Source organism: Eleginops maclovinus, chromosome 11 (genome assembly GCF_036324505.1).
Source record: "Eleginops maclovinus isolate JMC-PN-2008 ecotype Puerto Natales chromosome 11, JC_Emac_rtc_rv5, whole genome shotgun sequence".
Classification (NCBI taxonomy): Eukaryota; Metazoa; Chordata; class Actinopteri; order Perciformes; family Eleginopidae; genus Eleginops; species Eleginops maclovinus.
This window is the reverse complement of record NC_086359.1, coordinates 1541793-1555979: the sequence shown is the minus strand read 5'-3', so window position 1 is coordinate 1555979 and position 14187 is coordinate 1541793. Positions and strand designations below refer to the sequence as shown.

Here is a 14187-nt window from a genome sequence, read left to right as displayed (position 1 = left end):
AGCCTCCTTTAGCTTAGCGGTGGAGACGTGAAGTCATGTGACCGTGCTGTAGTTCCTTTATAGCCCAACATTAGCCTCCTTTAGCTTAGCGGTGGTGACGTGAAGTCATGTGACCGTGCTGTAGTTCCTTTATAGCCCAACATTAGCCTCCTTTAGCTTAGCGATGGTGACGTGAAGTCATGTGACCCTAATATGTAGAGATTAAGTATCATACGGTTTGTTTGACACAGAGATTATTTTCAGCGATAATCCAAAATCCAATAGAGAAATCCTAATGTCTTTTTGTGGAGGGAACCTGGAAGATGCTAACTTCACGGCTGGCTACAAAAATACATCATCACTGTGCATATGACATAAAACCTTTGAATCCTTTGATGCCATCAGGGAGCTGGTGGGGTTTTTGGATTTCCTTTATGTATCCTCTCCCTTCAGCGAGACCTTGCCGCTGGGCTTTTTGATTGATGAGGGTGTGGATTGAGAGTGCAACTCCCCACAGTGATAACAGTGTTTTCTGTGAAAGGTCTGTAAATCCCTCTGTGTGCAGGAGGCAGAGTTACAGTTTGCCACAGTTACCCAGGGCTGAGCATTCAAACGGCTCCCAAAACACTGCTGCAGTCACTCAGCTGAAAGCAAAGAACCAGCGGAGCATGAAGGGAAGCTGAAGTAGCGTTAGAGTTATACATCTCTGCTAATTACACCTGTACGTACAAAATGCATGTTATATAAAAGGGCATTTTTCTAAATAACACATTTCCAGAACAGCCTCGATGCATGCCATTCCAACATCTCTGCACAAACAAAGCAAGCACGAGCACACACACATTTACCTGGTGTGGAGAGCTGTGGAGAGAGAGAAATGAAGTAACCACCCCTGCATGATCACGATCACATGCATGCAACAAACACGGATGACACAAAGCAACAATTTCTGCCCTACAACACACACAGAAAACCCAGTAACCCACCCACACCAAGCAAAGATTAAGATACAAAAGGCGGCACACCAGGGAAGGTGGAATACCATAACAACACGTGGATCATATTGTTACACTATTCCACCCACCTTAACTGTGAACCCTTCGGCGTAGCTACTCCGTATCCTTTGGAGTCCAGGTTCCCTCCCACTTTCATGGTGTCGCAGGGCTTGCGCTGTTCCGTGTACTCGTTCATGGTGGACTCCAGCAGGAAGGCGTATTTCCCTTTCGACTTGCGGACGCGCGCCACGCCCTCCGCCGTCGTCTTGGTGAAGACCGTGGGCTCGGCCGACTTCATGTAGCCCCACATCTTCTCGTAGACGGCGATCTTTGACCGCTGTGGACGTTTGTTAGGGAGTTGTGGTGTGAGAGATGGAGGGAAGGTGGAGACAACATGTATACAACACCAGGGCTGCGGGCGAGTTGTCCTTTTTGCTTAAAAGTGGTTAGGATTAGAAGAAGACCTGATTGTTCTTGGTAATTCAACCGCAACCCTGGTAGCGACACAACATGGAGTCTCAGCTCAACAACTGATTCAGATCTGAAGCCTTGAACAAATCCTTACCCAGTGTGTCGCGAGGAGCAACACTCACACTTCTACATGTTTTGCACAAACTACACCATCACATTTTCTCTCACATACCCCATTTCATCTATGCAGTTTAAGGAGGTAGTGTCTGCCTACAGCCTGGAAAAATAGTGCAATGTTAAAAACGAAGCACAAAATGTCCATTGATATAAAATGTAGATAGCTCTTTTATTGTAACCTCTAATTTCCTTTGTAATCTCATGTTTCGTTAGCCTAATTCATACAAAATAACTTTATGTAATACCTCTAAGCCTGCCGCTGTCCGCACTCATTACAGCTACCTGGACTTCCTTACAACTTGTGTGCAGGAAAAAGATTCACAACTATCTTAATCTGTAAAGCCTTTGCCCGTTAGCATCAGGTGTTGTCTTTTCTAGGGTCACCAATCTAATGTTCTTGCAAAGGGCACGCCCAGCCTTTCCTCAGGTGTGCTCCAGGTGTTTTCCCTACCTGTCCCAGAGCAGCAACACACACTCACCCTGAAGAACTCTTTGGTAGATCCAGAGTCCAGAGTACCGTAGGCGATGTCCGTCTGCTTGGCCAGGTCCTCGGCGCTCTCGATGGGCGACACCATCCTCTCCACGGTGAGGAAGGCAGCCAGGTTGGCGGTGTAGGACGAGATGATGATGAGGGTGAAGAACCACCACACCCCCCCCACGATTCGACCCGATAACGACCTTCGAGAGGAGGGGGGAGGACGAGGAGAAGGGGAGGATATCGCCGGGGCAGTTTGGAGGATTATAAGGGATAAAGATAGTACAAATAAAGGAACGGAAGGAAGGGATTTCCAGAAAGCAGAGATGATTTGAGGGGCAAAATAAGGGTAAGAAAAAGTGACCGGGGGGGGGGGGGGGGGGGGGGGGGGATAGGAAGACAGAGAACAGCCAGTCAGTGTTGGATAGCAGAGAAAAAGACTGTATCAAAGAACTGAAATACACTGAAGCATAGAGAGACTACCAGAGGAGGAAGAAGTACATTAGTAAGTAAAGTAAGAATTGAGTTGTAAATACTCAGTTACGAGTACAATCAGGAAGTCAAAATCGTACCAAAGTGTAAGTAAACAATAAACCTAGTAATCCATTACAAGTAAACGTCCTGCTTTCAGAATCTCCCGTCAGTAACAGTACAGAGATAATATCAGAAACATCTTCTTGTATAGGTAAGTAAAAGTACTCATCCTGCTGTAAAATATGACTAAATATTCATTCTGTGGTGATACAATACCAGATCAAGAAGCATTGTACTGTAAAAAGTACCTCGAAATGCATTTAGGATAGTATTTGAGTATGTGTATTTGTACAAAATGTAAGTAAAAGTACTCATTCAGCTTTAAAAATGCGTCAGACATTGTATCATATCTTTTTGTAACAGATATTCCTCTGGTTTAATCTTCTCTGATGCAGTAGCAGAGAGGGGTAGCTGACCCTGAAGCTGTCTCCTCTGAGGTGCAGCAGAAGTATGAAGCAGCACCGCCGCTGGCCGCCACAGGGGGGCGCTGTGACCTCACCCAGAGCAGGTCTCCCCCTCATTAGTGCCTCATAAAGAAACCGCACATGCATGTGTTGACCGGCTTTGATACAGAAAAGATCGCCCCCTCCTTTTCCTTCCTCCCCCCTACTTCCCTCTTCCTCCCTGTGTTTATTGGGTGGATTAAAGAGGCTGCAGGTCTTCCGCCCGGCGACTGCTCTTTTCTTCTTTGATCGCTCGGGGGAGACAGATAGCCCGTTGCTCAGGAGCAGCAGAAGGTCGTGAGGAGAATCTCAAACCATAAATGCTGCATTGAGGAGAACAAACAGCGTCTCCCCCCGGTGCAAATCAAACAGCCGAGGATACAAAACCCTCAGGCCTGCTTGTCAGATGCAGAGAGGGAGATGGGGATGTGAGGAAGGGGAGGAAGAGAGGAGGAGAGAGGCATCTGCACGGGTTTGTTTTCTCGGCATCTCCACTGTGTCTTATTGCAGTCTGGCCAAATTCCATTGCACCCAGTATACCCACTGGAAGTCTCTGTGTACTCTCCATGTGAGACACTCTAGATATCTGTCTACTGTATTTGTTCTGTTTATTTTATTCTATTCTAAACACGTGCCATGCCTCGTTAACATGCTGCAGGGACAACGATTTCCCAATTTCAGATCAATAAAGTCCATCTAATGCAATTGAACCAATCGAATCTCTATCCGACACTTTTATCTCGAGTGAATTACAATAAGTCCGATCGGTCACGAGGAGAAAAACTGCTCGTGTGCTTTAATTGATCCAATGTTGTTTCTGTGCTCGTAGGGACTTGGCTTGGAAAGGTCAGAGGTGTCCCTGAGCAAGGCACCATTCCCCACACTGCTCCCCGAGCGCCGTGCTTATGGCAGCCCACTGCTCCTAACACTAGGATGGGTCAAATGCAGAATGTAGAGGATTAAGGGTTGCTTCTTCTTCTATGTTTTCCATAATGCCAGGATCTGCAGATGAAAATAAACCTTTAGTGCTCACATCAAGAGTCCAGAAGTAGGGACGTCCTAGAACAGACCTAAAAATGTGTGAGTGTGGACTGCTACTTGGGAGAGGTTTCCCAGTTCACCTCCTGGGCCCTGCTGTGGTGCCTTTGAGCAAGGTACCGGACACTTCCCGCCACTCCTCATTGCTCCCCGGGCGCTGCACGATAGCTGCCCACTGCTCAAAGTGTGAGGATGGGTTTCTGTGTGTGTGTGACGATATAAGACTATATATATAGTAGGTACATTAACTTCAATTAGTACATGGCTGAGATGAATACTCGATTCTGATTGGTCAATTCAGAACATGTGACACATTGTTAATCCAGTAGTACAGACCGCTGTCAAGGACTATAATGACCGTCGCTAAGGAGGATCAAGAAAGAGAAAGGAAAAGAGGTTAAAACACGGAGCGCTGGACGTCAGATAAATCCCCAGAAGAAGACAGACAGGAAGTGAGCCCTCACAGGAACAGCAGAAGAAGACAGACAGGAAGTGAACCCTCACAGGAACAGCAGAAGAAGACAGACAGGAAGTGAACCCTCATAGGAACAGCAGAAGAAGACAGACAGGAAGTGAACCCTCACAGGAACAGCAGAAGAAGACAGACAGGAAGTGAACCCTCACAGGAACAGCAGAAGAAGACAGACAGGAAGTGAACCCTCACAGGAACAGCAGAAGAAGACAGACAGGAAGTGACAGCTCACAGGAACAGGGTCTGGGCTCTGCAGGGTTGAACCGTTACTGAAAGCCTCGATCAATGCAGTTCAATAAAATCATTCCCATTAATACTGGGAGTCGTTAGTTTGTTTATTGTCTGGATGTCTGTAATGAGCGGGGTAATGCGATCATTATGGGGGAGAGAACAACAACTCGCTGCACATTACCCCTTCCTGTGCACTATGCTAAGTTGAATACTCAATTCTGATTGGTCAATTCGGACATTCCAGAGGTGTGTTAATGCTCGCTAACAGACTAAGGAGAGCAGACTGCTGCTAAGGAGGAACGACGGGCTACGTGCGGTCATATCCGTCCGCAGAAAGAAGTCGCAGTCGAGTCGTTGGTTGATTTAGTAGTCGTGTAATAAGGCGGTCGTTAATGAGGCGCTCCTTCTCAGATTTTAATGACCGAGGTTTAGAGGACTTTCCTGCTGTTCCCTCATACATTGTATATATACAGCCACTAATTGGACACAGCCCCCCCCCCCCCCCCCCTTGACTCGCAGCGTTGCTAAAGAACCGTCTTTAAAAAACATTTAGGGGTTCAAGTTAAACAAACAAGAGCCGAGTGTTTAACCGCCGAGCTGCTGCTGAAACGCCTCTGAGACGCCTGAGAGCGACTTCCAATAGAGAAAGTGCTGCAGTACAGCATGTCTCCTACACACACACACACACACACACACACACACACACACACACACACACACACACACACACACACACACACACACACACCCATGAAATAGACTTACTTGACGTATTAGCTGTGGATTTGAATACAAATGACTTTCCCTCCTTTCTTTCTCCTCACACACTCCATTTTCTCCTCTCCTTGAGATGATTTCAGGAGCTTCTGAGCGCAGAATTAGGACTGTAAAATAATGAGTAAAGGGTGGAGGGTGTGCATGATAAGACTTCTATCCTCTCTATTCTCTTTGCTGCTTTATCCCCCCCCTCCATTTTTCCCTACCTGCCAAAATCCCTTCATGCTATATCGCATCGCCTCCATGCAGTGGATTGTTGGAATGCAATAATGGGAGTGTGTTTGCCGGCTGATACCAGTGACTTTGATGCGGGGTGACACACTGATGGGTCTGCAGTAAACAGAGGGGATGGGGGAGGATAGGGGGAGCTTAGCGCTGGGAGTTTGGGGTAATTCTCACGGCCACGGTCACTGTTTCCACCCTGACTTAGTGACGTCAGTGTGTCTACATCATGTGTAGTACGATATTAAAGGGTGCTCTGATGGAGGGGTCGATCATCGAACTCTCATCCCTCCGTTAGCGCTCATCCTGGAGGGTCGGGAGGGGGCGGAAGGGGGCGGGAGTCAATCACAGCTGACATTGAGCGAGAGGAAGGGTATGCAATGAGAGGGCGGACAACAATTCACACCTGAAGGGCAAGTTAGAGTCTGCAATTACCCTAAACCGCATACAATTCAGCTTGAATGCACCTTAAGAGAGATGATGGTCAAACAGAGCGTCCGATAGGTGGACTGTACAGAGGGTTAGGGTGAGCTGTAACTTCTATCCAAAGTAACTTGAGGTTAGGGTTAGGGTTGGGAAAAGCAGTAGCTTCATTAATTTATATTATTTAGTGGAATCTTTTATTCAAAATAACTCAACGAGTGCAACCAAGAAGTCGCATGCTAGAATCCTGCAAGTCCTGCAATCTTGACTTAATGACGTCAATGCAAACAGGACTCCACATCATGTAAATCACAGTGATAAAGAGTCGATCATCAGACTCTCATCCCTCCGTTAGCGCTCATCCTCGAGGGTCGTGAGGGGGCAGGAGCCGACATTCACAGCTGACATTGAGCGAGAGGAAGGGTATACATCACAGGGCGGGAAACCATTCACACCTGAAGGGCAATTTAAAGTTTCCAGTAACCCTAAAATGCATGCAGTTCAGATTAAGTCAGATTGTGGTTAACCAGAGAGCTTTCAGGGTAGATGTGTCCGTTTATGGGTCACGCTTTTATGTTTTGTTCTCAGCTCGGAGGGTTATGAGACTTATTTGCATTCCTACTAAAGCACATGCCAATCCAAGTGTAGTCATTACAAGAACGTTGGTGCAATACAAAAGCTTTCTAAATCTAAAAACGTTGGATGATGTGGGAACGTTGGGGAGAGCTCAACTGTAACGATGTATGAGTTCAGTTTTCCCACAAGGGGAGGAAACAAGACAAGCAGACGGGGGAAGTGTTAGGAGACATAAAGTGGAAACAAAACTGAAACTGTCTGCAGTGTTCGGGGGTCTATCGCAGGACGCCACGGGGTAGAAAAAAGAAAGCATCATTTCTGCAATTATACAGCAATTAGTCAGCACATTTACCCTACCGGTCGCCTCGCTGAAGTTACATCTTTTTGTATTTATTATAAAGATAAGACAGATAAGATTTCTGCACTTATCAGCAACTATTTCTCATAATTAATTCTAACATTTAAATGATGAAACAGAGAACTGGAAAGTTAGATAAGGAGGCCACACCGAAACCTCAGTTTATCAATTCAATATCTATATTTAACTGAAACAATAGGGAACATTTCCTCAGTTCATTCTTGAAATAAATGTGACAAATATCTAATATGATGTATATTTGTGTCCTCACCACCGTGGACACTATCCATTCGATGCAGCCATAAATAATGACGGCTTGTGTTTGAACATTTCACAGTGCATGCAGCTTCAAAGAACGGTTGGAACAAGCAGCATATAGAATATACTCTCTGTCCGTCAGTCAAAATAACGCTGAGAAAACCAAAATCAAAGACAAAAGGTAAAGTAAATGTTGCCTCAGGATTAAACACAGTATTGTTCACACTCTGCAAACACTCACACTTAATATTTGTTGGACAGAGGGAGAGAAAATGGGGAAACACTGCGATAGAAAGTGGAGGAGGTGATGACGGTCTGACCTTGAGTGAAGCCTAAATAAATGAAGAGGTTCCCAGGGTGTTGCCGGGGGCCAGACACACGTTCTGATTTATTAATGACGGACAAACTGTCACTCCACATCCTGCTCTCGGCTTCTCCTTACATATTCTGTCCGCAGCCACCCTCCCCACCTCAAATATAATATTTACCATATCTGTGTGCACTGTTGATACGGTAAAGTCTAAAATGAAGCTCTGTATGTTTATTGTTTCTAGAGCTGAAGCAAACAGGTTTTTTGATCAGTTCAGAAAGAATTCGGAGAAACGTCAGTCGGACTTTATATGAGGTTTTCTTAGAATGCTGACATTTTCAGAATTCTCTTTTTCTCTTATTCTGAATTATTCTGACTTTTTCTGGAATTCAGTTTTTGTTTTTTCAAAAAAGTAGATTTTTCCCTTAAAATTCAAACCTTTTCTAACTTTTTAAAAATGTTTGTAACAATTTTGACTTTTCCTGAATTGTCTCAAAATGAACAACTTTTTTCAGAATTCCGTCTTTTTCTTTTTAAAATATTAATCCCAATTATTGAAACCTTCTGATTTTCATTTCTTCCCATCGCTGCTAAGCTACAGACAGCAGAGCCCAAGGCTTCCTGATGATTCTTTACAATGAACACATGGTTGTATTGTATTGAAGGATCACAAGCAGAATCCCAGCCTACACAAACAAGAACGTAAACAGCTAAAGTGGGGCTGTTTGTTTTGGACGAAAGCTACATAATTAGCAGCGTCAGCCCCGATATCAAAGCATAACGCTGCAAATTGCCTCGTGACTTTGAAGCCGAAGACCTCGAGATGCAATCAAAAAACGTAATTTGCAAGAACCGTGCGACAAATCCACCGAGTGTGAAGAAGGACAAGCTCTGCTGACAGAGGCAATAAGTCACGGAGGGAAACGGCCGCGCACGTAACGAAGCTAATTGCCGTTGAATTAATAGAATAATGGGACTTTGGCAGAAAGACCACTCGAAAGTCACGGCCACCGTTTTCAAAAACACAGCTTCGGTTGGACTTCACGATGAAAGTAACGAGGACGTTATAATCCATTGTTGCTGCTTCATCACCTGAACTATCCTAAAGGGATCCTCAAAGACTTTCTGCAGATTTCTGACTTTATGGGACTTTTTTCTCACAATTCAGACTTTTTAGGTCTTGTTTTGAATACAGCTGGATCATATCTCATCTGACTAATTAAGTTAATCAAGGCTGCTCGTTAGCTGAACCACGACTAAGCGAAAGAGACAAAGATAATGCATCTGAAGCCGTGCCGTGACAGGAAACACCTGATGGCCATCACACCTGGCGACATCGATGTTTTCTGACCTGTTGCAGGAGGAAAATAATCTGCCCGGCAACAAGGTTACCATAGTGACCTGCTGCAGCAGAGCAAGTCATTCTGAAACTTTAACATGGGTGTGTATGGGCGAGGCAGCTGGAGCTTTTGTCACTCCAGGGCACTTTTGGGACAGATTTGTAAGTCCATCTGATATACTGAAGGCATCGAGATAACACTGACTCATTTAGCAACTGAGATCGTCTAAATATATTATGGGATTTAAAGCAGGTTTAAGGTCTTTTTTTCCCAGGGGATTTTAAAGACCCTATACATTCTAACTGATGATGTCATCACTCACATACACACCCATTATAAAATCTCTCTGATCCCAAAACTTAAAGATGGATTTTAGGAGAACTTTTCCATCTATCACAAAGTTATTTTAGTCCAATAAAGTTGGGAGTCTGGAGATCCATTTACACTTTCAATCTTCTTTCTCCGTTGAAGTATGCCGAATTAGTATGACTTCAAAGTTGGACGAGTTTCAGCTCTGTTCACGTCGATTCCCCAGTCATTCCTATGGGGTCACACACACTCCCATTCATGTGGGATTTGTAGTCAATAAAAAAAAACTTGTCGCCATTTCATCTAAGCTGCCTTCTTCTCCCGTTACCACGGAGACACTGCCATCGGAGGCCAGGGAATTAATCACTGAATTAATTATTATGGGCTGCCTTCAGGGAGCAGAAGTGGGAATTAACCCTTATTAATAGAGAGTAAAAGAGGAGGAGAGGAAAGACACTGCTGCTTCAAACTGGCCCTTTCACTACTGGAGCTGTGTCATGAAATGAGTGAAAACACATTAGAAGAATTACACTTCTATTAGAGATGATTTTATGATGTTTAGCAGATTATCCAGCTCTGTTGGTTTCATCTGCTCTGCTTCATTTTATACTTCTGTTAGCTGCTAGCCACTAAGCTGCCGGTGGCACTTTGTGTTTCTTTGGAAGGGGTTTCCACAAATGACATGACACGTGCTAATCTCTACAGCTGGATTTTCTAAGGTTCAAGCCTGCTATTCAAGTCTCTTTTGTTTCCAAATGAATCTTTGCATCTAACAATGTGAAGAAGGACAATTTGGTCAAAAGCATCGAATCAGGACCTTCATTCATTTCCAAAGGATGTTTCCACATCCGCCAAAAGTGTTATGACATGCATTCAGCCCACAAAGTCCTAATGCAGTCCTTTTTGTGGTCCATGAACACTTTTCCTCCCAGAAGTTCAGAATACATTCAACTATCAAAGCACCGAAGCCTAAACCAAGGCAGGTCTGAACTTCATTTGAGTTGTACTCTATGCGTGACGTACTTTGCAACCCTTTTATTGTTGCATGAACATTTTCCCTCCTTAAGGCCTTAGAAAATGTGCTGCTTGCAGCTTCGACACACAATCAAACACTGCAGCCCTCGTCCCCAACTCGTCCCCTTCACCTCTGGCCTTGCCGCTCCCTCCTCGCCGTCTAATCCCCGCTGTGTGAGGGGATTTGCATGTTGCCCTGTCAGGCTGAACTGGAGAGGGAGCGCCGCTGAGTGCTGATGGAAGGGGAGAAGCCCGTGGGATTAGCGGTGACAGGAGGGAATGCAGCGAGACGTTTGAAATGTTTCATTCTGATGCCGACGTTGTTGCTCTAAAGTCCTTATCTGCAGTACACAGGCAGAGGAGGGGTGGAGGTGAGGGCTGCACATGTGAACAAAGCAAGTCTTAGAAAAAGTGTGATCCAGTCTCCTCTACAGGTAGCTGCAGAGGTGGCCTGAGCAAAAGTAGAAGTACTCAGGTCTTGTACTTGAGTAAAGTAGAAGTACTCAGATCTTGTACTTGAGTAAAAGTAGAAGTACTCAGGTCTTGTACTTGAGTAAAAGTAGAAGTACTCAGATCTTGTACTTGAGTAAAAGTAGAAGTACTCAGGTCTTGTACTTGAGTAAAAGTAGAAGTACTCAGATCTTGTACTTGAGTAAAGTAGAAGTACTCAGATCTTGTACTTGAGTAAAGTAGAAGTACTCAGATCTTGTACTTGAGTAAAGTAGAAGTACTCAGGTCTTGTACTTGAGTAAAGTAGAAGTACTCAGATCTTGTACTTGAGTAAAGTAGAAGTACTCAGATCTTGTTCTTGAGTAAAGTAGAAGTACTCAGATCTTGTACTTGAGTAAAGTAGAAGTACTCAGATCTTGTACTTGAGTAAAGTAGAAGTACTCAGATCTTGTACTTGAGTAAAGTAGAAGTACTCAGATCTTGTACTTGAGTAAAGTAGAAGTACTCAGATCTTGTACTTGAGTAAAGTAGAAGTACTCAGATCTTGTACTTGAGTAAAGTAGAAGTACTCAGGTCCTGTACTTGAGTAAAGTAAAAGTACTCAGATCTTGTACTTGAGTAAAGTAGAAGTACTCAGGTCTTGTACTTGAGTAAAGTAGAAGTACCAGAGTGTAGGAATACTCTGTCACAGTGAAAGTATTCTAAATGTTCCTCCAGTGAAAGTAGAAAGTACTCTCCTCTAAATGTACTTAAAGTAGTGACAGTAAAAGTAGTCATTGTCTGATTGGTCCATTTCAGAATAATATCTCTGATATGTTTTATAATGATTGATCATTAAAGTGTTCTCAGAGCTGGTAAAGGTGCAGCTAGTTTGAATGGCTTTGTATACTGCAGGGTAGCTGCTGGATTTACTGCAGGTGAACTACAGTCTGATTTAAGGATTATATTTACCATCATTAATCCAGATCTGTGAAGTAACTAAAGGGATTAAATACATGTAGAGGAGCAAAAGTACACCATTCACCTCTGAACTGTAGTAGAGCAGAAGTACACAGTAGCATAACATGGAAATACTCAGGTAAAGTATAAGTACCTCTAAGTATTTGAGTAAATGTACTTAGTTACTTTACACCGCTGCTTACGTGAGGACAGGCTATAATGAACCGCCGGATCCTCCATCTTCTCCACTGGTTTTGGGGGGTGTGGGGGGGGGGAGGCTGGAAGATATAGACTTGGTTTGGTCCATCTTTCATCGCTTAAATAACCTTACCAACTCTACTGGATCCATACGGGCTTAAAGCAGATAACAGACGTTCTATATGAGAGACTTAAGATAACCATAGGAGCCGTTTTACTGCAGTTTCTTAAAATAACCCCGACGATCCGTGAGCCCGAACTGTAAGCCTGACAAAGCCATTCAAACAGATGGGAGAGGCTTCACAGGAAATGAGAAACCGTTACAGGCTTTAACAGAGTTTAGGATTCACTGTAACAGACGATGAAGATGTGATGACGGGAAGCTTTGATTCTTGGAAAAACAAAGACAACAAGCTCCTAAAAAGCTGGAGAATTCACTATTTTTTGGACACCAAAGTATTCAGTGCTTATAAGCAGAGGATTCAGATCCTAACCGTATAATAAAAAGGCCTAAAAGTATTAAAAGCTCCACAAAATATTACTTCTACTAACGTATTTTATGTGGAAAATGTGCTAAAAGGGCTAAATGCTAAAAACTCTAAAAGATTTTAAAATGATTTGATAATTTACTGTTGGCTAATCAGCTAATTGATGAATTGATTAACCATTTCAGCTTTATTTGTATAATGTTCATAAAATAGGGCTTTGTACGCAAACACCTTAATTGGAAGGGGAACTAACTGTTAAATAAATATACTGCGCTGAAAAATAACAATATTTCTCTCTGGGATTTATTGAAGGAGAGGTATGAAGCATTACAAAATGTGAAAGTCAATTACAAGATATAAATAATAAATGCAAATACAGTATTCCAATGAGTAGAGGGGAAACTGCAGCACATCCAATTAACTAATTGAATAAATGATCTTGACTATTTAATTATGAATCAATTAATAATAACATCACATTTTGTATTTTGGAAAGTTTGCTAGTAGCTGCCAGTCAGTCAAAAACACAATATTGATTTAATGTTTTTGTTTGTTTAAATATTTGAGTTCTATTTAATTTCTTACTTACTTTTTTCTGTATCAATTTATTCTTGAAATCCAATTTCTCTCGGGATAAATAAAGTATTTTGATTATGATAAGAGGTTTAAAAATGCAAATCAAGTGCAACTACCTCCAGTATTTACCTTGAGAACATGTATTTAGCCCATTGATTGCAAAAGGCCCTACTTTAGTACCTTTAAGGTCATTTTCCCAAAGGGTTCTTGTAACTTGTGCAAAGGGAGGAGAAGCTACAGACACGGCGACAGTATGTTCTCAATGAATAACACCGCTTCACACTGTGGAGCTGGAAGCTAATGGTCACTAATGTAACTACAGCTCAGACACACACACACACACACACATGAAGTGAGAAAACACACAACTGACAGAGACGAGCTAATTCCCCAACAAGCAGACAACAGAGTCAGACAGTGGAGAACAATATGGCTGCTGAGCGGTGAGAGGAAGAGACAGGAGATCAATACTAACACACTCTATAACACACACCAAAACAACTGGACACACACAGCATGAGCAGCGGACACTGTGGGAAAGACAAAACGTGATGTTTTACTCCTCTATGTGATGCTTCTTGACTACAGTTCCCATGCACATCACCACGGATACAGTACTTTATAGAGTGCTGCAGGAATGAGTCCAACAACCCGGAAATAATGGAGAAATCCTATTGGCTTTTTGTCCAGGGAGATACTAACTTCCAGACCTACAACAATCCATCATCACTGCACCACTCTATATATAAGGGATAAGATACAATTAAGTTATGTTAAGATGACGTACAACACGGCAGATAAACCTTATATATTCAATATGCCCAAGAACTAATAACAGTTTGGTAGAGTTAGGAGAAATAAGCAAACTGTAGTCATGTGTGCACTCATAGGTTAAAGAGAAGCTGGACATGCAATGTGTTTACCTTAGCTTAGCTTAGCATAAAGACTGATGTTGTAGTTTAAATCCATGTCTGTGAAGTATTGCCATGCTTTATGATGAGAGCTGCAGCTTCAATATTACATCCATTGTGAATCAAGCTAGGGCCACATTACATAGAGCGTGAACATATCTAAGAATGAACCCCCTTATAAGATCAGATCCTCTCCTGTTGCACAGATATTTGAGTAAGAGTCGAAAGTGAACAGCATACTGATCTTCTCTCTGTCACTGGAGGCTGTCGAGATGTGTCCATC

At 43.2% G+C, this 14187-nt stretch overlaps 1 protein-coding gene across 2 annotated transcripts in view; it reads right to left on the bottom strand.

Moving 5' to 3' along the window:
• Nucleotides 1–14187, bottom strand: part of gria4b (glutamate receptor, ionotropic, AMPA 4b) — a 100765-nt gene that overhangs the window by 10423 nt on the left and 76155 nt on the right. For both annotated transcript variants that reach the window (XM_063894687.1, XM_063894688.1), the window contains exons 12-13: nucleotides 2042–2240; nucleotides 1064–1311 (exon numbers count right to left, since the gene is read on the bottom strand). In XM_063894687.1, the coding sequence (XP_063750757.1) occupies nucleotides 1064–1311; nucleotides 2042–2240 (447 nt within the window). The remainder of the gene's footprint in view (nucleotides 1–1063; nucleotides 1312–2041; nucleotides 2241–14187) is intronic.